This window comes from Miscanthus floridulus, chromosome 2, assembly GCF_019320115.1.
Source record: "Miscanthus floridulus cultivar M001 chromosome 2, ASM1932011v1, whole genome shotgun sequence".
In the NCBI taxonomy this organism is placed as follows: Eukaryota; Viridiplantae; Streptophyta; class Magnoliopsida; order Poales; family Poaceae; genus Miscanthus; species Miscanthus floridulus.
This window is the reverse complement of record NC_089581.1, coordinates 100,795,678-100,821,208: the sequence shown is the minus strand read 5'-3', so window position 1 is coordinate 100,821,208 and position 25,531 is coordinate 100,795,678. Positions and strand designations below refer to the sequence as shown.

Sequence of the window (25,531 nt, the reverse complement as noted above, 5' to 3'; positions counted from 1 at the left end):
TAGACGTATAAAAGTATAAGTGCCGATAATAGTACTATCGGCTAGAATTATGCAAGGATGTCAATGTCTCATAAAGTGCCGATACAATAAATAAGATTACATGTTCAACAAGGATTGGATAGCTAATATCGCACGCAGGCGAATCTGGTCGGCTTCCTCCATTTCTTTGATATCGTCATCGGCAGCACCCTCCACAGGCTTGAGTTTTTTCTTCATGACCAAGGCTTTGCGAGCCTGGATGTCTCTTTCTTGCTGAAGGGCCTTGATGGCATCGGGTAGCTGGCTTTCTTCTTGTTGGGCATGAGTTAAGGCTGCCTCGACTTCTTTCAATTCAGCCAATAGAGCCATCTTCCTTGCTGATAAATCCAAGATTTTCTGCTTAAGTTCAGCGCCCGAAGTCTGCAAGTTGCCGATGCCCTTGTGCTTCTCATCGGCAATCTGTTTCAGTTGTAGCATCTCTTCTTTGAGTTGAGCCTGAGCTGCTCTATCGGCAATGCGCTGAGCAGCCCGTTGATATTGCAGTTGGCGGCTTTCTAAGTGAGCTGCTGGGAAAAGTACTTCTTCAACATCGGCAGGGACCTGGCCACGAATTGTTTTGAAAATTGCCTTTGCGGGGTCCGAGTCATCTACCAGTTGGGCGGTACCTTGTTGTAGCAAGTTCAGGAGGGTTTCCAACTTGGATTTAGTCTCTGCCGATATTGTTCCCAGTGCAAGGGAAGAACTTGTCTCCTCTCCATCGTCGTCAGAAATGTCGATGGCAAAGGAAAATAGGCTGTTCGAGGAATCTTGTTCCTGAGAGAGAGAAAAGGAGATCAGTTAGGGGTAAGTATGAGTATTGTAAATCAGCTAGGTTGATCGGTTTACCTGTTTCAAGGCAATTTCCTGTGCTTGACTGGAGGAAGCAACCTGGAGTATGTCATGTGGGAGATCGGCTGAGCTTGCCGATGGGATATCCTCTGTGACTTCATCGGTGGTGGGCTCTTGAGGTATGATGGCCAATGACATTGGGGCAGATGTAGGGATCGGCATAGATCTTTGTCGTTTTGGCTGTGCTTCAGTATCTGTTAAAGCTTTGCGCTTTGCTTGGGCATCGGCAACGATTGGCTGGGGGGCATCGACACTTGTTGGTTGTGAAGCTTGGACATCTGGTACGTTTGCCGATGTACCCAATTGTTGCTGCAAAACAAGTGTAAGAGATGATATTTAACCGATAAAATGTAAAGTCAAGAAGCTACCTCTGAAGGTTCATCGAAAGAAGTGGTGCTTGATATCGGCGGAATTGCCGATGATGATCCAGTAGCAGCTCTTACCCCCTGATGATTAAGGTTAATATAGTTTGTGATCGGCATAAGTAAAAATAAACAAGATTGTTACCTTAAATGCTTTGACCAAGGTTGTAGCAGCAGCCGATGGAGTAGCCCTGGATGTAGCCAATTTGGACTTGGAAGTGATGGTCTTGGTACGAATCTTCTGGTGGGTCAAAGCGGCTAAGGTGGGAGCGTTGTAGCCGATCGGCGATGTTGGGGAAACAGGCCGGAGATTGAAGGGTTTCCCACTTTTGCTCACCGATGGTGCTGGGTTGTTAACCTGTTACAAGAGAGTCAGTTACTGATATATGAAGGGAAAAGCAGAAGGGAGTTAAAAGAAACTTACCGCGTCGTCAGGGATGGCATATTCAGGGTCGATCATGTGCCGATATGTGTGAGCAGAAGTTGCGAACAGTTGTTCTTTCCACTCTCGCCACCATTGCTTATATGACTCGGTGATGAAAGATACTGGTGTCCAGGTGGATATATCAACATCTGTAGTATCGGCATCGGGAGAGAGTTGTACTACCTTATTCCAATCTGTTCCGCAGGTGATTGTTTCCCTGGGTTTGATCACATCGGCAAAGCAGAGTTTGATGGGCAGTTGCCCAAAGGCCAATTGGCGGGATACTGCCGATGGGTTTTAAAATTCATACGTAATGTTGGTGTTTTTCCCGCTGCCGAATGTGTTTACTGGAATTGCCCTGGGAGTGATGATAGCCATCATGAGCTCATTATCTTGATTCAGAGTGTCATCGGCAAAGTTGAAAAGAAGGGGGAATCTGTTTTCTTCGTCAATATAAGGCACCCAGGCCCTATGATCACGAGAGAGACCATTGTAGAAGCTTTGAAAGAATCTGCCGATTTGATCTTCGTTGGCTTCTGTTCCAGGAAGGACAATTATGGCTTCACCAAAATTGAGGGGTGAGCGTGTTGCCGATTCATCATCCCCGAGCACATAGTCTTCAGCAATTTCTCGTGGGAATTGTTGAGCAAAAAAGTCCCATTGCAAACGTTTGTGCATATGGGCATTCAGCCACATGTTGATAAACCACCACGGGCCTCCCAGGTTGCCGATGGGTTCACCAAGCAAGAGTTTCTGAGACACTTGATGAAGAAGATGATAAGTGGAGCTCAGAAGGTATCGGCCAAGAGGAAACCTTACGCCATTAGCCAAAAGTTCAGCTGCAGGAAGGAAGGCGTTGGTTGGTCCTACTGATCGACCACAGAAGATAAATTTTTCTAACCACATATTCAGGAATGTGGCATGTTCCCTCTGGTTAAGTGTCCCGGTCTTCTGGTATTCTTGAATATATCCTGTCCAACCGCCGATGTTGCGGGTATTCACCCTATATTCAGACTTTCTACCATAGATGGAGCCTTCATCGGCAGTTGAGATGTCCAAGCCAGTAAGCATGTGGATATCGGCAAGGGTAGGAGTTGCTGGGCCATGTCCAAACATAAAAGTGTTGGTCGTGTCTGACCAGAAATAAGCAGCTGCAATTATCATTGATTCATTTTTCTGCATATCGGCAATAGATAGCCTGATGCATTGGTCTAACCTTCGTTCTGCCCAGTATACTTGCATCGACCTACTAACCCTCAAGTACCAATCTTTCCACCCTTTGGTGGTTTTGGGCCAAGATCGGAATGTGTCTTTCCACAAATTCAGAGAGAAATTTTGGGCTCTAAAGGGGATTCTGTTAACCTCCGCATTGATCAGATCGGTTGGATCTGGGTTGCCCATTGGTCCAAGGCATTGGACGTGCGGCTGATCGGTTGGGATAACTAATTTGTTGCGCAGTTCCTAAGGTTATGGAATCCAGAGAACAGAAGAAAAGAAAAAATCACCAACTGAATGAATTTGCAAAAAGATCAAAGTAAAAGGTAATGGAAGTGGAGCGAACCACGGGGACGTCGAAGTTGATGGCCATTGTCTTGAGGAAGGTGGAGGTACGAGCCGGAGACTTGAGGTTAGCGCCGGAGAAGGGTTCTTGTTGGTTGAGGTCGCGCAGTTGGTCGTCGGAGTCGCCGCCGGAGAGAGAGAATGCCAAGGATTGGAGGCTGAAGATAGAAAATGAGGGTTCCGGAGAAATCTATTTATAAGCCGCCCGGAATAAGGGTATTTTGGACTTATCTCTATGTCGCGCGCACATAGGTCAAGGCGGTTCAGATGGATATGGTAACTGTTCGCGCGATAATCAGGGGATTGTGCAGATGAGTTGATGACAAGTAATCATGACTTGGAAGGGATATCGATACAGGATATTTTAATTCTGAAAATGGCAGCATTATCATGTTAAGATCTTGCCGATGGGTTATTGTTTCGGTATCTTAACCATAATCAAGGCAAGAGTGGTTGGCGATTGTGCGATATTTACTGAAGTGCGTGAATCAAGATTAGATTTGATTGGATTTGATAACAAATCAAGTTTTGGCTTGGAGAATGAGTTACAGTAATCGGGCGAAGGCAAGTGTTATCTGGAGTAAATTTCGGAGCATTAATGGTTTTATACTCCGAAATTGGGGGGCATGTGTTGACACCGTTTTTTTGCACGTATCAAAATAGTCGGAGTGGGCTAATCGGCAAGGGGAAAGTTATTGAATACTTTGATAGCCGATGAAAGCCAGCTTGTAAAGGTGGTTGCCGATAGCTGGTGATGGTCGATGGAAAGGTTGATTTGGACTCGGGCGTTGCCGATGAGGTTGGAGGTGTTATTATCGATGCCGATGAAGGAAGGCTTGAAGGTTATTGCCGATACAGCAGTAAGTATGCCGATGAAGGAAGGCTTGAAGGTTACTGCCGTTACAGCAGTAAGTATGCCGATGAAGGAAGACTTGAGGACTACTGCCGATGAAACAGGGGATATGCCGATGGGAAGGAAGATGGCGAGATTTTCATCGTAATTGAGGCGGACAGGGAAATAGATAGGAGTTAATTTCCTTTTCTATATTTGTTAGAGTATGGTTCATGTAAAAGTCACGCGTTTCCTTAGATATGGGCTTGGTGTCCTAGTTGTGTTCGGTTGTGTCTCTTTAGATCAGGGTATAAATATGGAGTGAGGGGCAATGTAATAAAAAAGATCAATCAATATCAAAACCAATTTTTACTCCTATTTGCATCTACTTACTTTTCGGCGACTTCGTCAATTTGCATATTTTTCCTTTTTTTTTACGAGTTCTCATTGATTCGGCGAGCTGCATCGTTTCAGTACGACCTTCGGCGATTCTCGAGTTCCGCGTGAACACCTCTTGGTCGTGACTTCCGGGCGTATCGCTGTTGTCAGGACTAAAGTGTTCGTATCTTCTTCCTTGTCGATTAGCAGGTCAAATCGACTGGCACGCTTTGGATATCGATTCGGGTATTAGCCCTTTGTGTTTGCAGATCCACTTTTGCATCAACAATGGATTGAGCGGCTTCTTCCGGTGATGGTTCGAGGCTATGTCCTGGAGCATGTTTGGCAAGTGCTGGTAGAGTTGAGCTACTTATTCTGCCAGCTTTGTGCCAAGAAGCTCTCTCGGACTGTCATTGATGACTTGGAAAAAGCGGCACCCGTGTAGCTCTGTAAGTTGGAGAAGATCTTTCCACCCGGCTGCTTCTTGCCGATGCAGCATTTGATTGTGCACCTCCCATATGAGGCACGGATGGAGAGGCCTGTGCAGGACCGTTGGTGCTACCCAATCAAGAGATGTCTGAAGACTCTTTGCAAAAAAAATGTAGAAATAAAGCCAAAATTGAGGCTTCTATTGCAGAAGCATATATTCTAGAGGAGGTGTCGAACTTCACAGAGAAATACTACACTGAGAACCTTCTTAGCGTTTATAATCCACCCTCTCGTTACAATGCTGGCGAAAATGAATCAAACCTCAGCCTTTTCCAAGGGCAACTCAGAAGCACAAGTGCATCGACCACTAAGCAATTGAAAAATGAAGAGTGGTGCAGTATCATGCTACATGTGTTGACCAACCTTGTCGAGGTGTAGCCATTCATTGGGTAAGTTCTGAACGAACTTGTTTCATTTCGCCGTATGTCCTTGTTTCTTCATCCAACCCCCTTGTTTCTCGTTGGTACAGGGAATTTCTTCGTCAATCCTGGCATGGATCAAGGCAACCTACCCCGCAAGAAAATGATACCCTTCTTTCACAGGGTGTGGGACCAGAGAGCCCCGATTTCATTTGTTAGTTCAAACAGAAAGCCCAAACTGATGCGCCTATAAGTGACGAGCTGAGATAGGTTGCAAACGGCTGTGCCGTTAGGGTCAAGTGATTTACCGGTTATGATGTGAATGGATATTGTTTTCACACAGCAAGCTACGAGTAGAGTCGGCCCAATCGAAAAACCACAAACAGCGGAGTTGTTACACCCGGCACTGATGGACTCGACTATTATGGAAGAATTGAAGAAATCTACGAACTAGCATTCTATGGTTCCAAACCTCTTACTCCTGTCATATTCAAATGCCACTGGTTTCATCCTGGAGTAATGAGACGGACCCCTAAGCTTGGGCTAGTCGAGATTTGACAGGATTCCATCTATCCAGGAAAAGATGTCTACTTTGTGGCTCAACAGGTCATCCAGGTTTATTATACGTCATACGCGTGCAAAGACACCGAGCATCTCAAGGATTGGTCTATTGTGCACAAGGTATCGCCACACAGTAAACTACCTGTCCCAAACGATGAAGATTACAACTTCAACCCAAACACATATGATGGAGAGTTCTATCAAGAAGAGGGGCTATAAGAGAGGTTTGACATAGACTTAACCGAAGAGATAGGAATGGAAGTAGACAATGAAATGGATGATGACGAGGACGCTGGAGACGAGGTGCGAAATCTGAAGGACATACAAATGCTTGAGCGATTACGTTTAGGCAATGACAATGAAGACAACATTCCTCATTCGGATAGTGTTGATGAGTTGGACAATGTTGATAGTGATGACGAGACCTATGATCCAGCTAATCACAATCATGAAGATTATTTCTAATACATGTAATACTATGTTTTTGTAATTATGTTTTGTTCATTTTTGCATATATGTCTAATACATGTATTACTATGTTTTTTGTAATTATGTTTTATTCATTTTTTCACTTATTTCTAATTACGTCTTGTTTTTCTTTTTTATTGCAGCTGGGTTGTTGGTTCCACCTCCGCCTCCGCGTCCTGCAGCTGCAGCCTCCGCGTCCTGCAGCTGCAGCTACTCCTATGAGTATGAAAGTTTTTTACTTTCGCTTGTGCTTTGCTTATATGGCCTCTACCTTTCTAGATTAGCTATCCAAATAATCTTGTCTCACATGCAATCTTTTCTCCTTTGTGCAGTCTCCATCTGACGGTGGTTCGAATAATCCACCTCATGCACCTCCGAATGATGGAGCTAGGCCTTCACCACAGTTGCAGTGGCCGAGATGAGTGCACGTTGTATTTTTTTTATTTATTGTTCACTTGGTGATGGACTTGTGATATATTTGTGATGTACTTATAGACTTTGATGGACTTGTGATGGACTTGTGGATTTATTTGGATGGACTTGAGCACTTATTATTATATATGTGATATATATTGTGATGGGTGTGATATATGTGGATGGATGTGTGGATGGATGAGATATATATGTGATGTATGAGATATATATGTAATATATGTTTGTATGAATTTATTTATCATGATGGAATGTAAAAAAATTAAAAATTATCGTTTTGGGGCATTTTGCCGAGTGTTGCACTCGGCAAAGGACCCCGTTGCCGAGTGCCATGGTCACAGCACTCGGCAAAGCTGGAAAAATGGGCGCTCGGAAAACCATTTTTCCAGCTTTGCCGAGTGCCATGACCATGGTACTCGGCAAAGAATTTTTTTTTAAAAAAAATTCCAAACTTTGCCGAGTGCCAGCCAGGGGGCATTCGGCAAAGAATTTTTTTTAAAAAAATTCAAACTTTGCCGAGCGCTGGCCAGGGGCACTCGGCAAAGAATTTTTAGAAAAAAAATAAAACATCTTTGCCAAGGGCTGGATAGAGGGCACTCGGCAAAGAATTTTTTAAAAAAAATAAAAAATCTTTGCCGAGTGCCTGCAGGGTTGGCACTCAGCAAAGCGACCGTCAACGAGTCCGACGCCATGACGGTCGCTTTTCTTTGCCGAGTGCCCCTGGGGCTCTCGGCAAAGCCTTTGCCGAGTACCCGATAAAAGACACTCGGCAAAAAGGGCTTTGCCGATCAATTTTTTACCGTGTGTTCTTTGCCGAGTGCAATTTAGCCTTTGCAGGCACTCGGCAAAGAACGTGAATTAGTAGTGTGGGGCAAGGGTTCAGGGGTAGTTCTCATAGGGTGACGGTTGCCCCTGTGTAAGGGTGGGGCAAGAGTTCGGGAGTTTTCTAGGCCTACGTGAGAAGGTCTTCTTCTTAATGCAATACTTAGAGGTGGTCATACCTGGCATGTCCGGTAAAGAAAGTGTTACATCCAATCATCTCCAGCGCACTTTCTGCAGATTTGGCAGCAGTAGCGTATGGATACCTCTCCGGGTCTGGACTTGCTGCTGTGCTAGCTTCATAAGCTATAAACCCTAATATATAGTCCTACAATTATATCACAAATTTTTTTAGTTTCAGAAGAGTTGCCTTCAAAGCATTAGCGCTGGAGTAACATAGAACATACACATGATATCACTGTGCTCTCAGAAAAAAGTGGTTGTCCAGGTGATTACCTCACAAAGGCGCCCTCTAATCCTGGAGCCGGTGACGTACTAATGGGTTTCCTCGGGTCTGTGATCATATCATTTGCATTCTCAATGTTCAAACAGAGAAAGGTACTATTGCACATGGTTATCTTGTGACATCATTTCGATTAAGCTCTGTTCCGCTGCTAATGCCTTTTATCTGATCGTCAACTTGTCCATGCTCCTGAGCACTTATTTCAGCTTGTAAAGAGGCACGCAGCAGAGATTTTCACATCAGTTGCCATTGCATCGACATTCTCTCTGTACTCAACTGCTGTCATAGGGCGCCTGATTGGGCTAGAGCCATCATTAACCATATCCATATTGCCAAGGTGTATAACTGTGGCGCTGGCTTTGAGCATAGTATCTTTCTTTGAAGGTAAATCCTGGCAGACCATCCTCCTGTGAATTTGATTGTGTTCCTATAGTAGAGATGAGGAGAGTGGGTTATCATGATATCCCTAGCTTGTATCGACAGGCAAGTTAACCATAGGTCAATTACTTGACCTAAACATGTAGTGATTGACTTAATCCTTAGTGTTAAATCTTCCCTCTATGTGTCTTTGCAGTAATTTACCGAGGGGCACTGATGGTTCATGGTTTCTTGTTGTTCAGGTGTAAACTCTACACTAACTGCTGCCGTGGTTGTCCTTACCGGGCTCATTGGAGCGAATTTTGTGCAAGCAGCTATGGATAAACTTGGTCTGAACGACCCCATCGCCAGAGGAATAGGGACAGCTTCCAGGTAATTTGCTGGATATAATGTCGTTCTGCATCATTTGGTAATTCTTCATTTGTGAGCATGATTATGCCCTGTCTGAAAGTAATCTTGCTTGGTTGATGGTGTAGTGCTCATGGACTGGGGACAGCAGCACTATCAGCCAAGGAACCTGAAGCACTCCCGTTCTGCGCCATTGCTTATGGTCTCACGGGAATTTTTGGCTCGCTGATTTGCTCGGTTCCAGCAGTGAGGCAAAGCTTGGTATTCATAGCTGGTTAAGAGCATCTCCTGATGATCTGAATTTGAGGATTTGATTCTTTAGATAAAAAAGATGACCACTAAAAATTTCCTCGTGAACCATAGATCAATATCTTGACCATTTAGATTTTCAATCTTGATCATTTTTTGGGTCACGGCTGGAAAAGAGGTACAACCAAATTTGAAATATCAGCTCATAAGAATTGAGGCTCAACTCTAGTACAAATTTCAAAAAGTGAAGCAAGCAGCACAAATATGACTCGATTGTTCGTTTTGGTTTAACTTCTGCAACCTGCTTTTGCTGTCAAAAAGATGACCACTAACCAAATGGGTATTTATAGATTCTAAGCAGCTTTCACGAATGCCGCTGCGTTCTTACAATGTATTTTCCATAGCAGGTGACACCCTGCCTCCACAGCAGTGGAGTCTAATGTTTCATGAAGACTACCAATGTTGTCATCAACTCAGCGTCAAGTCATATTGTTTTGTTTGTTTTCTTCCCTATCCCGAGCCACTCTTCAACGTGATAAGGAGTTTAATAGATCTGATGCACATAAGTACCTACTATAAGTGACATATGCGGTGACACAAAAGACAGGAGATAAAGGTCCTAAAGTGAACAGTAAGAGTATCTCAAGAGTCCTTCTAAAGCTCACCCACTAGTAGAGAAACGAGTTGTACTCTCGGTTCTCAACCCTCTTCAGTCCTGGTTTTAGAACCAGAGCACAAATCCGGGACTAAATGTCCATCTTTAGTTCCGGTTGGTAATACCAACTGGGACTAAAGAGGACTCCTGGCCTGGCCACATGGGTCGTCACTTTATTCCCGGTTGGTATTACCAACCGGGACTAAAGGTTTTATTTTTTTTCTTTTTTTATTTCTATTTTCAATTAATGATTCGTTTTGGTTTTCGAATACGCATTCTACGCTGCTAATAATATACATATTCTACACGTTTATAATGTTCGAACATTTTGTACAAACTAAAGTATGAAACTAACGTATATATTACATGCATATATATATATTGTATGTAATTTTATGGACATATAATATGTATGTATATATATATATATATATATATATATATATATATATATATATATATATATATATATTACAAATAAAGCTTGCATTGTATATTCTGTCATATCCTTGGGATAACAAATTCACTCCATCTGGTTTGGCTTCTATGTTTTATTGACGTCATTGTAGAACTCGCCGGCGGGGTTGAGGACCTGGTCATTAAGAAATCCTGCTAAGGTCTCTTGAATTGCTTTTAGTTGGTCACGTCGTATGACTTTTTCCTTCAACCATAAAGTCTTCAATAAAAGTTAAAGGAAAAGTATTAATATATATATGTGTTGGTCACATGATTACTTATATATATTAGCAATAAAAGAAATTGTAAATATATGAATATATTTATATAACGTACTTTGAGGTTCTCTTCATGAGTTCTTTTTGAGTACGTCATGATGAACTCGCAAACATAGTATCCGCAGTAGTTGTTCCCCTGTTCTTGCCTCCGAACCCACTTTTACGAGAAAAAAAATCCGGTGAATTGAAAGCATGCATGGTGTTAATTGAATTATATATATATAAATGTAGCTGGTACTTACTTTGTGTGCGATTACATCTAGTGACGCTTTGCAATGTTTCATGTATTGTTCCTCAATGAAACTTTTCCAAACACTGCGCCCAATAAAATAAAAAATTAATTTGGCCTTTAATAATTGTTGCAGTTAAGAGATCGGAATATATATAGTTGCTAGAGAGACCAAATTATCCTTGAATAATATCTATCATGTCTTGGACTCTGTTTGCTCTTTTCTTAACGAGTCTAAGATACACAACCGACTATTGGCCATATCGATGACCATCAATATCCAGTGATTGCTGCATATATTTTTATACACAAATATGATCGACATTAACTAGAGTCAACATATGTATATGTGGGAGATAGCTTAGCTAGTAAGCAAATAATTGAACAAATGTCCATATGATCGACATTAATTATTTAACACTCACTTGAAGTTGTAGGGGAATAGTATGTCCTTGTTTTGTTGGTTCACTAAGAACCTCATGAGATTTTTCTCGAGTCCAGCTTTTCATCCAGGCGGCGGGGGATCAGGGTGTTTGAATACGACATTTGGATCAACGAAACCAACATCGTTATCCTGTCTCTTTCTGAGTTCTGTCATCTCATATCTGCATATATAAAAATATAGTGTGAGGATATATAATTTATATATATACACTTTAATAGTAGAAAATAATTACACTTACAGACAATAGCAGCTAATGAGATTTTTATCGAGAGAGTCCAGATGGCATAGTTAGTGTAATTCTCCAAACTCGACATATATAACGTCATCGCCACGGAAGTAATGTTGGTTTCTAATTCTGACAGAAACAAAGTTCTCTCCCCGTTTACACGCCGCCATGTACCACTTGTTTAGCAGGTACATTTGCGTACCCAGTTCACCTAAGGCCTCAGGGTTGTATAGACTCTTTTCATGTTTAAATTTCTTCTAAGGATCCACTTTCGAAGCAAATGGTCCTTCAGCCAGCACTTGTGCAAGGTCGAAACCTGTATCCTCGTAAAACCGAAGCAGTTCCTCAAAATCGACGTCTGGTAAGTCTAAGTTTGAACCATATTCATTACGAATGACAAGAGGGGGGACTAATTGTTGTGATTGTTGTTCGAGTTGTGCAACACCTTTCCTTGCTCTAGTTTTTTTCTACGCCCCCTCAAATGACTTGGTGAGAGAGCGGTCGTAGTCCGATTTTGGCCGGGTCTTTTGAGATTTCTGCTTTTTTTCCACCTTCTTTCTTAGAAGATCTAGATCTAGGTAGAAGTACGATTTCTCCGGGTTCTCCTTCGCTTGTCGTTGCTTTCTTACATTTTCGAAGAAACTTTTCACATCTTTTTGTACTTCAGCCTTTAATTCCTTTTCACTTTTCTCGTAAGACAGTTTTCGGAGAATAACTGGATTAGAGGAGGCTTTCTTTTTTGCCGGCTGGTGGGCCTCTTAGGAGCTGGAGACCTCCTTGGAGGCGGTGGAGACCTCCTTGGAGGTGGCGGCGGTGGTGGCGTTGCATAATCATTGCCCGGAGCACTATGATGATCTGGAGATTGAATAATTAGACTTAGGTTGGCGGAGGCCCTACTGTGTGATTACAAAAAAGAATAATTAGGTATAAGAAATTGTTATTATTAATCATGCATGTCAATAGAAAATTTGTGAAAAAATTGTTTCATTCACTTTTGTCCGCACCTATTGTCTGGCAGTTGAGGAGACGGTGGTGGACTAGAGACCCCGGGAATAATGATGTAGCGCTTGGGCCATAGTATGAATGTCTTCTCTGCTTCTCCTAGAGTCTTCTCCCCATCACCTCCTGGAATGTCAAGAGGCAGATCACTAAAACTTTTGTTAACTCTATCCACTAAGACGCTAACATATCCAGGTGGTATTATTGCCCCATGAATTCTTGGTGTCTTGGTAGGATCTGGAGGAGAAAAAACACTGAGAGCCACCATGATTGTGGCATTCTCTTTTGGAATATGTAGCTCACATGTTGTAAATGGTGCAGTAATGTCATCCACGGGGAAACGTAGCATTGCGTCATCTTGATTTGGCAACTCCGTGGAAGCGCAACTGCTTTTCAACTAATCGAGGGGGCTAATATTAATGTTGATTCCTGGATCTGATGCCTGCCTTTGGGCACTCATTGCTATTTGCACTTGCTTTCTGATTTCGTCATGCATTCTAGCTTGCATGTCTTTTTCACGCTCCTGTGCTTGAACCAACGCCTCCCGTGACTCATGAACCAATTCCTCCAACCTGCTGATCCGCGCTGTATCCTCATCCTTCCTTCTCTATCGGCTTCTGTAGGTATCTCTGTCATCAGGGAAACCATGCTCCCAAGAAATGTTCCGTCCTAAACCTCTCGTTCGGCCACTGTGTTCAGCGGTCCCGAGGGCATACATCAGTTCATCCTTCTCTCTATTGGGCCTGAACGCACCAATAGCTTTATCTTGTAGAGCATAAGACAATCTTTGTGTTGCTCTTTTGAGTTTTGTGCCATGAACCAGCTTCCCGGTCTCTAGGTCTAGTCTTCCCCCATGAGCGAAAAACCAATTCTTCGCGCATGTGGGCCAATTGAGTGATTCCGGTGCGATACCCTTGGCAAGAATATCCGCTTCCATTTTCTCCCACTTGGGAATGGCAGTCGCGTAGCCAGCTGATCCCATGCCATGGTGGTATACCTTATGTCGGACATTCTCTTGGTTCCTTCTCACCCGTTCCTCACCCTCTTCTGATGTCTTGTACTGTACAAAATCATTCTAGTAGGGCCTCAACTTCGCGAGTGGGCCGCTAGTATTGAAATTGGGCGTTAGGTTCTTCTTGACGTATTTCATGTATAGGGATTTCTTCCAAGTCTGGAATTGTGTGGCCATCTTCTTCATAGCCCACTTTTGAACTAGTTCCTTCAATTCATCATCGTTGATAGCATCATAATCATCCGCTTGCAACGTAAAATGTTGAAGGATATCATCCCAAATTAAATTCTTATAAAGATTAGAGACAAAACTAACATGAGGCTCGTTGATCTTTTGCTTCCATTCACGGGCACTGATCGGAAGTCTGTCCCTTACAAGGCACCCACAGTGTTGCACGAATTTTCTTACATGTGGACCAAGTGGTTCGCCTGTCTCGATATTGAATTCCGATATTATACGACATGCATGCTACCACATAAGGTATTAATTTGTGAAAGTCTCGCTACAATGTAGACAATCCCAATTACCACTAAAAAAACTAAAGCTAAAATGCACTTTAGCAGCATAAGGATTTCGCGACCAATCCCAACTAAAACAGACAGATCATGCGTTTGTTCAACATCTATGGGCTTCTTCCGCAGGATCACTGCCTCATCAGCCGCCGTAGCCACCTATGGAAGAGAGTTTTGCACATGTTCAATATACTCTTCCTCCCAGTACCTGCCTGAACATCCAGTGCCATCCCACTAAAATTAAAACAAAAAATTAGAACTTTAATCACAATCATCATGAAAATAAGTATAAATTAACCATAATCATCAAATGTGACAAAATAACTCACATTACGATCCGGACACTTGTAGAAGATACGACCCTTGTTAGGACACTCCTTCCTCACCCGGTACTCCATCACAATCTTCTCCTCACACTTGCCGTATGCAATGAGAGGAAGGTCCGGCCTCAGTCGCTTTGGAACCCGATGAGAGGCCGAGGACCCGGAAGCAGTTGCCATCTACTCTCTATACTCATTTTTAATATAATATAAATTTCTTATTTTATAAACAAATAAAATTAAAAAAACTCTAAAATTCTCTATATCTCTAAACCATGAAGTGTGCTATGCATGCTAGAATTGAAAACTCAATACTAGTTTTGAATAACTACTTTAACCTTCCTTCATCCAAATACGCAAACTTTAAAGTGATTTTGAGCTTAAATGGCTTACAAATAAAAAAAATCTACCATAAAAAAACAACATATATCTAGTCCACAAAATGAAATAAGCTACTGATGAAACATGAGAGTATAAAGTTGGTAACCTTTAGAACCGAAGAATCGATGGAGGAATGGAAGAAATCTTGTGATACACCGGTGATGAGGAAGAAGAGAGGCCGGCGATGAAGCAAGAACACTGAGCTCAAAGTGGCTCGGGCTCGGGGAGGAACAAGGGCTATATAGGAGGGAACCTTTAGTCCCGGTTGGAGACAGAAACCGGGACTAAAGGTACCTTTCTAGTCCTGGACGGAGCCTCCAGTCGGGAGTAGACTTTTACTCTCGGTTGGAGGGACCAACCGAGAGTAAAAGTTAACCTTTAGTCCCGGTTGGTAACTTCAACCGGGACTAAAGGTCCCCTGCAGCAAAAGTCTGCCGCAGTAGCCGTTGGGCAGGGACCTTTAGTCCCGGTTAGAGCTACAAACCGGGACTAAAGGTATCTCTAGTTCCGGACGTGAAAAATACCGGGACTAAAGCCAAATTTCGAGGTGGGATCAAAGGTCGTTTCTCTACTAGTGACCCTCTAAATCATCACTTGGAGAGTCATTTGCATAAATATCGTTTTCTATATCTTTTCGCTCTCCAACAGTTTTTCTATATCTTGTCTGCATTCTAGAGTGTCATTCTCGTTTTCTATCTCTGGCTAGCAAGAAATTTGAAATAGAATATGACTATATTTGGATAACCAAATAAAGGAGTTGTTGGAGCATTTTTTCATCAAAATCTCTATTCCTAACAATTAGAAAGGATATAGACAATCTCTTGAAGTTGCTCTAAGGATACCACAAATATCATTCATAATAGGATAGTTGATGCTTTGATTAGTGAGAGAGCGATGGTTTTGTTGACGGGAGACATCATTACGTGAACGGTGTATTCTATACTAATCTCACTTTCTATTTACATGGATACGAATGCAATATATTAAAAAATTAATTTTTTTTCCAAAAAGATAATTTTCATGTATACCGTAAGATCAGTTAACAAATAAATAGCCTCTAGATTTTAGGGTGTTGCAGACATTTTCTTTAGACCAATAATTTCACCGATGTTCCAATAAAATAACTTACATCTTTCCCCCCAACTTAGTAGCTTTCCCACATTCCATAATCAAACCAAACACACCTTCAAAATCTCTAATACCATGAATGGTTTTCGTGGCTTTATATGTCCCATGGAACAACAAAAGTGGAAATCATAACCTTGGTTCGGTGTGTTTTTTAGACTGATCGAATCGGTGAAACTTGCTAGTAACAAATGGGGCACATGCACCGTTTGTGCTAGTGGCCTGGCCTGCAAGGTCGAGCCCTACAGGGCTTGGCTTTCATCTGAGAGGGCCTATGGCCTAGGGCCCGTAACCGCAACAGGTAAGGGGACTTGTCAGACGAGTGGTGGGGCAGCCTAATCGGAGGGGGAAGAACCGTCGGAAACTGATGATGGCAGCCAGGGGCGCAGCACGGTTAGGGCGTCCCCAATGCACCACCAGCATGGAGTGCTACCTCAGAGTCCACGTCTGTATAAGTTCTCCATGTCATTGTAAACTATAGCCCCATAGGGTGATAGAGCGTCTTGTCTTGTAGAGAGAACAAAGCTTTAGCTTACAAAAGCTGCGGGGCGGTGATGGAGACCACGTTGTGGCCTTGTGTGTAGCCTCTGCACAACATCTTCCCGTGCATCTGTCAAAAAGTAACGCGAGAGAGAAAGAAAATCAAGTGGACATGTCATGGCCTTCAGCAGCAGCAGGAGGAGTGGTCTACATTGAGAGCCTAGGGGTTCTAGGCTTTCTATGTCTAGCTGTACTGCTACTTTAGACTCAAGCCAACACGCTTGGTAGCCTGTGTTGGACCTGTTCTTAGCTATTTCAGTAGCGCCTTAGTTGGTACTAGGTTTGCAGGCGGGACGGGTTTTTATGGAACCTGCATATCTGCCCCCACAAAATCATATTTTATGGTAGTTTTGTTTTTGAGAAAATGTTTTGTGGTAGATGCAGACCAGCTCCAACTTGTTTGTGGCGTCATGTGAGCTGTTCCGCGAAGCCCATTGGACGAGAGCGCAAGCCCACAATCGCCCCGCAAGAACCTGCAACGATATGGTTATGACCTGCCTCCGCCGAATATCCAACCACAACCCGCTCCTTGTTCAGGCCAGGCGATGTGCCGGCGGGTGTCCATCGGTTGGGAGCTCAGGGTGTTGGGCGCGGAGGGGGACGAGGAGTTCATCTTCCCCGGCGGCGACTCCATGGAGCGTAGGGTGCTGCAGGGCCCTGGGTAGCACGGCCGATGTCGCCGTCCACGCATGGCAGCCGGCGACGTCCACGAAGTTCGAGCGCGGACGACGAGCACGCGCAGCTGGCCGCTGCGGTTCTGTCCGTTTCCGGCTGTCCGCCCTGGGTTGTGGACAGCCACAAACCCGACCCCGGCCGTCGCTTTCAATTCGTTGGAAGAAGAGGATGAGAGATTCAAGTGATCGATCACTCGTAGCCCAACGTTCTCAATCCCAACCCCATCCTCGCTCGCTGCCATGCCGATAATTTGCAGCCACACTTCCATCGCTCGCTCTCGTTCAGTAGCTCGCATTACATCCCGACAAATGGAGTCTCCGTCACCACCTTGCCCAGCCTCCTCCGTCTGTTCAGGATGAGGGAGGAGCGACACATCAGTCGGCAAGAGGAAGCCAAACTCTGCCGCTTCTTCCTCCTCTTCACCCCACGAACTCCAATCCATGGCCGCGACCGCCATGATTGGGATTACCAATTTACGTTGCGGCCACGACCCGCTCTCCGCCCTTCCCCGTGCCACGTCGGCCGCTCGCTCCTGTGCGCTTCCTTCTCGACGCCGCCGATGCAGACTGCTCACTCCCCGTTCTTCTTGCTGCTCCCCTTCCTCCTCCGTCTCTCCGCGCCGGGTCCTCCGACCAACAGCAGCACTGAAGCGCATCCCTGCCGGCGACACCAGATTCGTGGGTCCAGCCAACAATGACGCCACCACGCTTAACCGATCATCGTCCGACCTTCGCCGCCGCCTGATCGTCCCCAACTCCACCGCTAGCACCGGACACGCCACTGCTTCCTCAGGAGTGCTGCCCGCCGTGAGAAGACGCTCTTTTCATCTTTTCCTTTATACTTACTAATAATAATGCTCTTATTAAAATTCACATCTTTTCCTCTCTAGCTTCTAGAATTGAACCCGATGCGTGTATGCAGATTCTTGGGGTGGCACATCTGGTTGTGTCGCTGGGCATTATGCTCGCCGCCGACAAGTTCCTCAAAAAGGCATTCGTCGCCGCAGGCATCAAGTTCCCAAGCGCCCTCTTCGGAATGTTCTGTGTCTTCTCTGTGCTAGTCGTCTTCGACACATTCGCGCCTCCTCTCGCAAAGGCGTTCATGAACTTCTTTGAGCCTGCCACAATGTTCATCAAGAGGTGGCTACCCGTGTTCTACGTCCCGACACTGGTCGTGTTTCCGCTCGCCATCACGGAAATCCCAGCGGCTTCAGCATTCAAGATTTTTGCAATCACTTGTATGTATTATTCTCGATCACATTTTTCGTTCTGTCATTGTTTCTCTTCACAGCGAATTTAATTTCAAAACATTAAATTGGAACAGCTACTTTTATATACTGTTTTGATTTTTTTATGGAAATACTGTTTTAATTTTGCCCGCTTTTTCAGTGGGTGGCTGGTTTGCTACCCTCACAGTTGCAGGATATGCAGTGTTAGCTGTGAGAAACCTTGTGAATACAGAGCTTATTCCAGATACAGAGCCCGTGAGCAAGCCGTCGCCATTTTCTACATCGGAAATCTGGTCATGGACTGCTATATTCGTCGCATCATTTGGTGTTGCATATTTCAATCCCACGGCACTTGGTACCACCGCAAAAACATGCCTTCCTTTCCTGCTTGCTGCTAATGTGCTGGGATACATGGTTGGTTCTGGGTAAATATGCTTATATAAACTCGATCAATATGATCCAAAGTATGCAAACAGTTTGTTCAATTTTATCTGACGATCTGGGTATTTTCAGGTTACCCGCTGGTGTCAAGAAAGTGTTGCATCCAGTCATCTCCTGCGCACTTTCTGCAGATTTGGCGGCAGCAGCGTATGCGTACCTCTCCGGCTCTGGATTTGATGCTGTGCTAGGTTCATAAGCTATAAACCCTAATATATAATCCTACAATTATATCACAATTTTTTTTAGTTTCAGAAGAGTTGCCTGGAAAGCATTAGCGCTGGAGTAACATAGAACATACACATGATATATATCACTGTGCTCTCAGAAAAAGTGGTTGTCCAGGTGATTACCTCACAAAGGCGGCCTCTAATCCTGGAGCCGGTGACATACTGATGGGTTTCCTTGGGTCTGTGATCATATCATTTGCATTCTCCATATTCAAACAGAGAAAGGTACTATTGCACATGGTTATCTTGTGACATCGTTTCGGTTAAGCTCTGTTCTGCTGCAAGTGCCTTTTATCTGATCGTCGACTTGTCCATGTTCCTGAGCCCTGATTTCAGATTGTAAAGAGGCACGCAGCAGAGATTTTCACATCAGTTGCCATTGGAGCTACATTCTCTCTGTACTCGACTGCTATCATAGGGCGCCTGGTTGGGCTAGAGCCATCGTTGACCATATCCATGTTGCCAAGGTGTATTACTCTGGCGCTGGCTTTGAGCATAGTATCTTTCTTTGAAGGTAAATCTTGGTAGTCCATCCTCCTGTGAATTTGTTTGGGTTATCATGATAAGTTCTCTAGCTTGTATTCACAGGCAATTTAACCATCGGTCGATTACTTGACCTAAACATGTAGTGATTGACTCGATTCCTTAGTGTTAAATCTTCCAGCTATGCGTCTTTGCGGTAATTTGCTGACGGGCACTGATGGCTCATGGTTTCTTGTGGTTCAGGAGTAAACTCTTCAGTAACTGCTGTCGTGGTTGTCCTTACCGGGCTCCTCGGTGCGAATTTTGTGCTAGCAGCTATGGAGAAAATTGGTCTCAACGACCCCATCTCCCGAGGAATAGCGACAGCTGCCAGGTAATTTGCTCGATATATGTCGATCTGCGTCATTCAGTCATTCTTCATTTGTGAGCGTGATTAGGCCCTGACTAAATGTAGTCTTTGCTTGGCTAATGGTGTAGTGCTCAAGGACTGGGAACAGCAGCACTGTCAGCCAAGGAACCTGAAGCACTCCCTTTCTGCGCCATCTCTTATAGTTTCACGGGAATTTTTGGCTCGCTGATTTGCTCGGTCCCAGCAGTCAGGCAAAGCTTGATATTCATAGCTGGTTAAGAGCAGCTCATGATGATCTGAATTTTAGGATTTAATTCTGTAGATAAAAGAAGCCGCTTTCTCCGTGTAAAAGAAGTTATGTTCAGAAGATGAAGAAGCAACGCGCCACATGTTGGGTCAGGATCTATTATTTATAGGGGCTTGAAAAAAGGTGAATAATTCTGTAATCAGGATGTAACTAAAATACTACAATTTTTGTGACAAAATACTACTACTAGAGCAACATGGATCCATTATTTGTTTGATAGTTTGTGATATCGTCTTTCTCCCTTCCTAGAAACAAGAGATATAAAGTAGTATGTTTGATAAAAATCAACATTTTTCAGAGACAAATTATGGTATGCAGTCGGATAAAAATTATTCTAGCTTTAGTTGCGGAGTAAGCACACTTAGCTAGTGGACGGATAACTTGCTGGAGATGAGGTTGACACTTGACAGTCACATGGGGCCACCGTGGGTGTAGTGTGTAGTATAGGTACTAACAAATCTAGCAAACATGGGTCAAGTGGTTGTGGATGATGTTTACAAAGCATGTGTTGTGACCATCTAAGAGGCTTAGGTGATGTGTTAGGGTTGTGCAAGCTAGAGGTTGAGTTCCTAATCAAGAGATAAAAGTAGTGACTAGGGATTGAATCAACTTTGAGAAAAAGAAGAAAAATCATGAACTTGGGCATGGCAACTTAACTCTTGAGGTTTGAGTGGTCCTTGGGTCACCAAGATTATGGTTAGGCCTTGCTCCTTCTTGCTTCCAAGTGAGGGAGAGGATTTGACCAAAATGAAGAATCTCTTGTACAACCCACACAAATTCAATTAGAGAGGAGATTTGATTCCATGAGATGATAGAGCAAGAAAGGGACTTGAGCTTACACTTGAGATGGTGGAGCATCTAGTAACCTTCTTCTTCCATCCATGCATGGAGAAATCAAGAGTTAGGGTTTGAGGGGAGATTCCAAGGAGAATGAGAAGGGGATTTCTTGAGCTCACCCAAGAATGGAGATGAGATGATCTTCTCCTTGAGATGTTGAAGTTTGGTTTCATCCTTGATCTTCTTTTTCTTCTTTTCTTTCTCTCCTTATTCTCACTTGTTCTTGCTCCTTCACTTGAGATAGATAGAGAGAGAGAGAGAGCATGCGTGAGTGAGTGAATGAATGGGAGGGTGAGTGGAGGAGGGCTGGATCACTAGATGGGAATCTTCATTCACTTCAAGCTGACAGGTGGGTCCAAGGCAAGGGATAGATAGACAACTCATCCAAACTGATTCTGACGACTAAGTGTTCATGACGATCCGACATGACACTAATTTTGGGATTTTGGATTTGAAGGAAGGAGGTTGATGTTAGGACCATGATCTTCACATAGAGAGTTAGTAGGAAACTTTGGAGAGTTAGGGAGGTGCTTCTTGGGTGATACCTTGGAGAATCTCATTGAGTCAACTACAGAGTTGACCAAGATTGATTTTGGTTGGCTTAGGCTAATTGAAGGAGATCATGAGAGTCGATAAGTGAATTTTGAGTCGTTGTCCTATAGAAAGTGGATTAAAGGCTTGGGTTAGAATTCAGTGAGGGTTTTGGTGAGGGTCTTAGGCTTCGAGGGGCATTTCTTAAGAACTTTAAGTTGGAACAACCATTGAGTCATGAGTCATGACAGGACTGGTCCTCTACTCCCGCCTTGCCCCCATCATCTCCGCGTGCTCCGCGCACCTAGACCTCCTCCAATGCTACATGTCCTACATGCGGCTTTGCACCCTGCCTTGACGACACCCTCTCCCTCGATAAGGCCCTTCTCCTCCATGGATGCCATTCGCTCCCGCGCCGCAGGTGCTTCTTCCCCACCTACATCCAAACTCTTGCCTACCAATCCCTTCTCCTCGCTTCTTAACGCCGTCATCCGATGGCCCAAGGAGGGGAAGTGTCAATCATTCTCCTGCCTACCGCCATCGCTGGGCTTCGACGTGGCACGCACGAATCCTCCGCATGCGCGGGGCCCTTAGACCTGATGATGCCGCAACTACTGCGGCTAGCCTCGCTGAGTTAGATGGGGCCCATTTGGTTTGGGATCGGTGGCAAGGGCACGCTGGCGGTGCGGCTCAAGAAGCTTGCCAACGCCACAGTGCTGACGAACACCTTGAACCTAGCATGACCTACTTGGAGGCGAAGATGGCGCGCGAGGTGGTGCCGCTGCATGTGCTGCTGGAGCAATGGTTCCCAGTAGGAGACAGGACCAAGGACGTGGTGCGGACGGGGCATGTCGTGAACCATTGGTTCCTGGATGTGGTGCTAGAGTTCCTATGGTATGATGCCGACCGTGTCTTGTGCCTAGGCGGGCTGTTCTAGGTGGACCAGTTCTAGTGCCAGAGGAGCGACCTAGAGGGCGTCTACGTCGCCATGCTGTGAAAGCTCGGCTACAAGACCATCAAGTGGGTCACCGCCAATAAAGAGCATCGCCAACGGCAATAACAGTGGCAAGGACGAGGTCTATCTCACCGTTTATTTGGGGAAATGACATCCATCAACGAATATCTTCTTTGAAGTTATCCAATGCAAGTGCAATGCCTGCAAACTCGCAGCATTCAGCTTGTGTATCTGATGAGTACAGGCCCGATCTTCCGAGAGGTAGCCGGTAAGTTCGATTTGTGGAGATCTCGACGTTGGCGATCCGGCTTCAAATCAGACGCGATTCGAACCCTGCAACCGTTACACCACTGCTCCATTGGTTATCAACCAAGCACAACTTGATTGACCTCGCCAAGAAGGCTTTTCCTGCAAGCGAATCGAAGAGCACAAGCAAGAAGGTAAAACACGCAATCTGATATTGCAAATATGAATGACGCGAATATCAATAGAGGGTTCTAGAACTCGGTTCCAAAGGACTAATCGACACAGTGGAGGAGATCAAGAACGTGGGCCCTAGATCACTGTAAAAGGATTTGTCACCACAGTTACAATGAACGATTCAGTTTCTCGATAGAAAACTAAACTCTAAACAAAACCCAATTGTGTAGCAGCGGCGGCAGCTGTGTTTATAGTCTAAGACTCGACCTAGGGTTGGGGACGATCAGGGGTTGGGCGCCCACAACTTGGGCTTAAGGCCCGACACGATACATGGCCAAGTTGGCCCAAATAGGTGACGCAGCACCTTGCCGTGGTCACACAGAATGATCCACGGACCTTCTGGAGCTGGGACCAGATCCAAAACGATGGCGTCGTCGTCCCCTTTCCAACGCATCCAAGAACGGCTCGTTTCGATGTCGTATGTGAAAGTTATGACCGAAATAGTGACGACGTGTCTGCTGAATCCGAGGGCGACGTGGCAGCTGAGTTGGGAACGAATTACAACTTGGGGAAGACCATGACGTAAGTGTGTCCAGCATGGCGATGTCCTCATCATCCTCCCCTTCTCAAATTGGAGTCGTCCTCGACTCCATCTTGGCGATGTCCTCATCAGTATCCTACTCCTAGATTTCTATCGCAATGCATATGTGTGCAATAATGTAAGCAGTAGAACCGAGGGTGCCCCCAGTGGTGGTGAAACCGCTAGCTCAGATGATTTTCTATTGGTCACAGAGGGGGGAGAATAACACACTAGCTCGCTAGTCTCACATGCACCCAAAGGAGGCATCCTCTCTCAGTTTTGATCTCATATACCTGCGCTTTTAGTTTTTTTTCTTGTGTTTATTGTTTTTAGCTTCCAGCTCAGCTGAGGATTTGATCGTGCCATCGAGGACATCCTAATGTACAAGCTATACATTGGCAAAATTTATATTATTATATGAGTTAAATGCATCATTGGTCCATTAACTTTTAGCTATGTTTCACTTAGGTCCATCAACTGTGAAAGTGGTTTTTGGGCCCATAAACATTTTAAGTGATGCATCTATAGTCCATACCCCTTTGTTTCTATTTTTAATCCAACGTGGCTGTACACAGTGGCGATGATCTGGCTTTGGAGGCACCAACAGCGCACGTGAGCAACACATGAGGGCTGGTATATTTGCACTCAGGTCCCTGGCTTCTCTCCCTCATTTCATTTCTCTCCCTCCAAAATATCATCGTGCTTGTCAAGACGGAGGGGAGGCGAAGGTGGTATGGTGGCTGTGGCCGACGGTGGTGGTGATCTTCTGTGAGCGGCGTCGATATGCCGATGAAGTAGGGTGGCGGCGCACCTGTCACTGGTGGGTGCTGCTGTGGCCCACGGTGAGTTCGTAGGATGGTGGCCACCAAGCGCAAGGAAGGGGAATCCCCACCCCAATATGGTGAGTGCATCCGTGACCTACTCACAACAATTAGTGGTTGGAAGCCATAGTTCTGAAGTTGTGTTTGATTATGGGTGATGAGATTGCAACCTTTTGATGGTTAGGGTTTCGGATTTTGATTTCCCCTCTTTTTGTTGCCTGTTTAGGTTTTATTGATCTGGTTGTGGGTTCGTGTAGTAGGGGATGATGATGAAGAGTTCATTGTAGAGTTGCATCATGGCGGGATGTTTGTTGGTCAAGGTCAGAACAGGGCTTATATTGATGGGAAAATCAGTTGGTTTGATCACTGTGAAGTAAACACATGGTCTCTAGTGTGGCTAAAAGATTTTATTTTATAGTTGCACTATCCAAAGACTCCATCAACAAAAATGCACTGGTTGCTGCCTAGTCTGTCCCTCTCAGAAGGCCTTAATGTGGTGGAATCAGATTCTGATACACTGGTTATGGCGTCACTTCTGCACAGAGTCAAGACCTTTGTAGTGTATGTGGATCATGATGGTACTCTAGATGGTTTCAATTGGGATGACATAGTGGCAAACCCAATTGCATCTTTGCCTAGGGTTATGACCCCCTAGAAGCCTCATTTTGTTGGCAGTAACAAGGAAAGACCGACTATAGATGATGATGAAGAAGAGGAAGACAATGATGGTCGCAATAGTGGGAATGATGATGACTTAGATTTCAAAGATTCAGACTATGAATTAGAAGAGGATGACGATGACGTATTTGTTCAGTGTGTAGATGACCAAGTGATAAATGAGGGGGTTGGTAAGGGGAAGGTCATAGCACTAGGCAAGAAAGGAAACAAAAGAAAGCTACTAGACTGTGATGATGATGTGTCTACAGATGATGAAGAATTATAGCTACCAGACTCTAATGGTGAAGGGGACGAAAACTTGAGGTTCAGGTCTTTCAAGGAGCAAGACTTGAGCAATCCAATATTCAAAGTGGGCATGCTCTTTGAATCAGTTGAGCTACTTAGGAAGGCTATCACTTAATACAGTATAAAGGAAAGAGTTCAAATCCACTACTCTAGGAATGAGTAGAAGAGGTTGAAGGCACACTATGAAGAGGGTTGTCCCTAGATGCTTTATGGATCAGTTGATAGCAGGGCTCATGGAATGGTCCTGAAGACATATAATGGCACACACACTTGCCAGAAGAAGTGGAAAGTCAAGAGACTCACCTCCAAATGGTTAGCTAACAAGTATGTTGAATCCTTCAGGGCTGACTAAAAGATGACCCTAGTCAACTTTTCAAGAATTGTCCAAAAAGAGTGGAACCTTACTCCGTCAAGGTCTAAGCTGCAAAGGGCAAGAAGGCTAGCCATGAAAGCTATTTTAGGAGATGAGGTTTAATAACACAAGATGTTGTGGGATTATGGCAATGAGCTAAGGAAAAGCAACCTAGATACCACTTCCTTTTTCCTG

The 25,531-nt window shown here is 44.5% G+C and overlaps 2 protein-coding genes and 1 pseudogene across 2 annotated transcripts in view; all 3 read left to right on the top strand.

Moving 5' to 3' along the window:
* The window catches only part of LOC136539264 (plastidal glycolate/glycerate translocator 1, chloroplastic-like), a 28,149-nt gene extending 19,130 nt beyond the window's left edge, over window positions 1-9,019 (top strand). The window contains exons 6-10 of the mRNA XM_066531202.1: window positions 7,752-7,846; window positions 7,998-8,109; window positions 8,221-8,398; window positions 8,635-8,764; window positions 8,869-9,019. Of these exons, the coding sequence (XP_066387299.1) occupies window positions 7,752-7,846; window positions 7,998-8,109; window positions 8,221-8,398; window positions 8,635-8,764; window positions 8,869-9,019 (666 nt within the window). The remainder of the gene's footprint in view (window positions 1-7,751; window positions 7,847-7,997; window positions 8,110-8,220; window positions 8,399-8,634; window positions 8,765-8,868) is intronic.
* An 8,110-nt stretch (window positions 9,020-17,129) lies between these two features.
* LOC136527211 (plastidal glycolate/glycerate translocator 1, chloroplastic-like) lies at window positions 17,130-20,104 on the top strand. The gene is made up of 8 exons (XM_066519841.1): window positions 17,130-17,648; window positions 17,764-18,079; window positions 18,231-18,495; window positions 18,584-18,699; window positions 18,854-18,963; window positions 19,075-19,252; window positions 19,465-19,594; window positions 19,699-20,104. The coding sequence occupies exons 1-8, from the start codon at window positions 17,283-17,285 to the stop codon at window positions 19,847-19,849; spliced, it is 1,632 nt and encodes a 543-aa protein (XP_066375938.1). The 5' UTR covers window positions 17,130-17,282; the 3' UTR covers window positions 19,850-20,104.
* A 1,385-nt stretch (window positions 20,105-21,489) lies between these two features.
* Window positions 21,490-22,351, top strand: LOC136536826 (probable methyltransferase At1g29790; annotated as a pseudogene).
* Window positions 22,352-25,531: the final 3,180 nt, after the last annotated feature.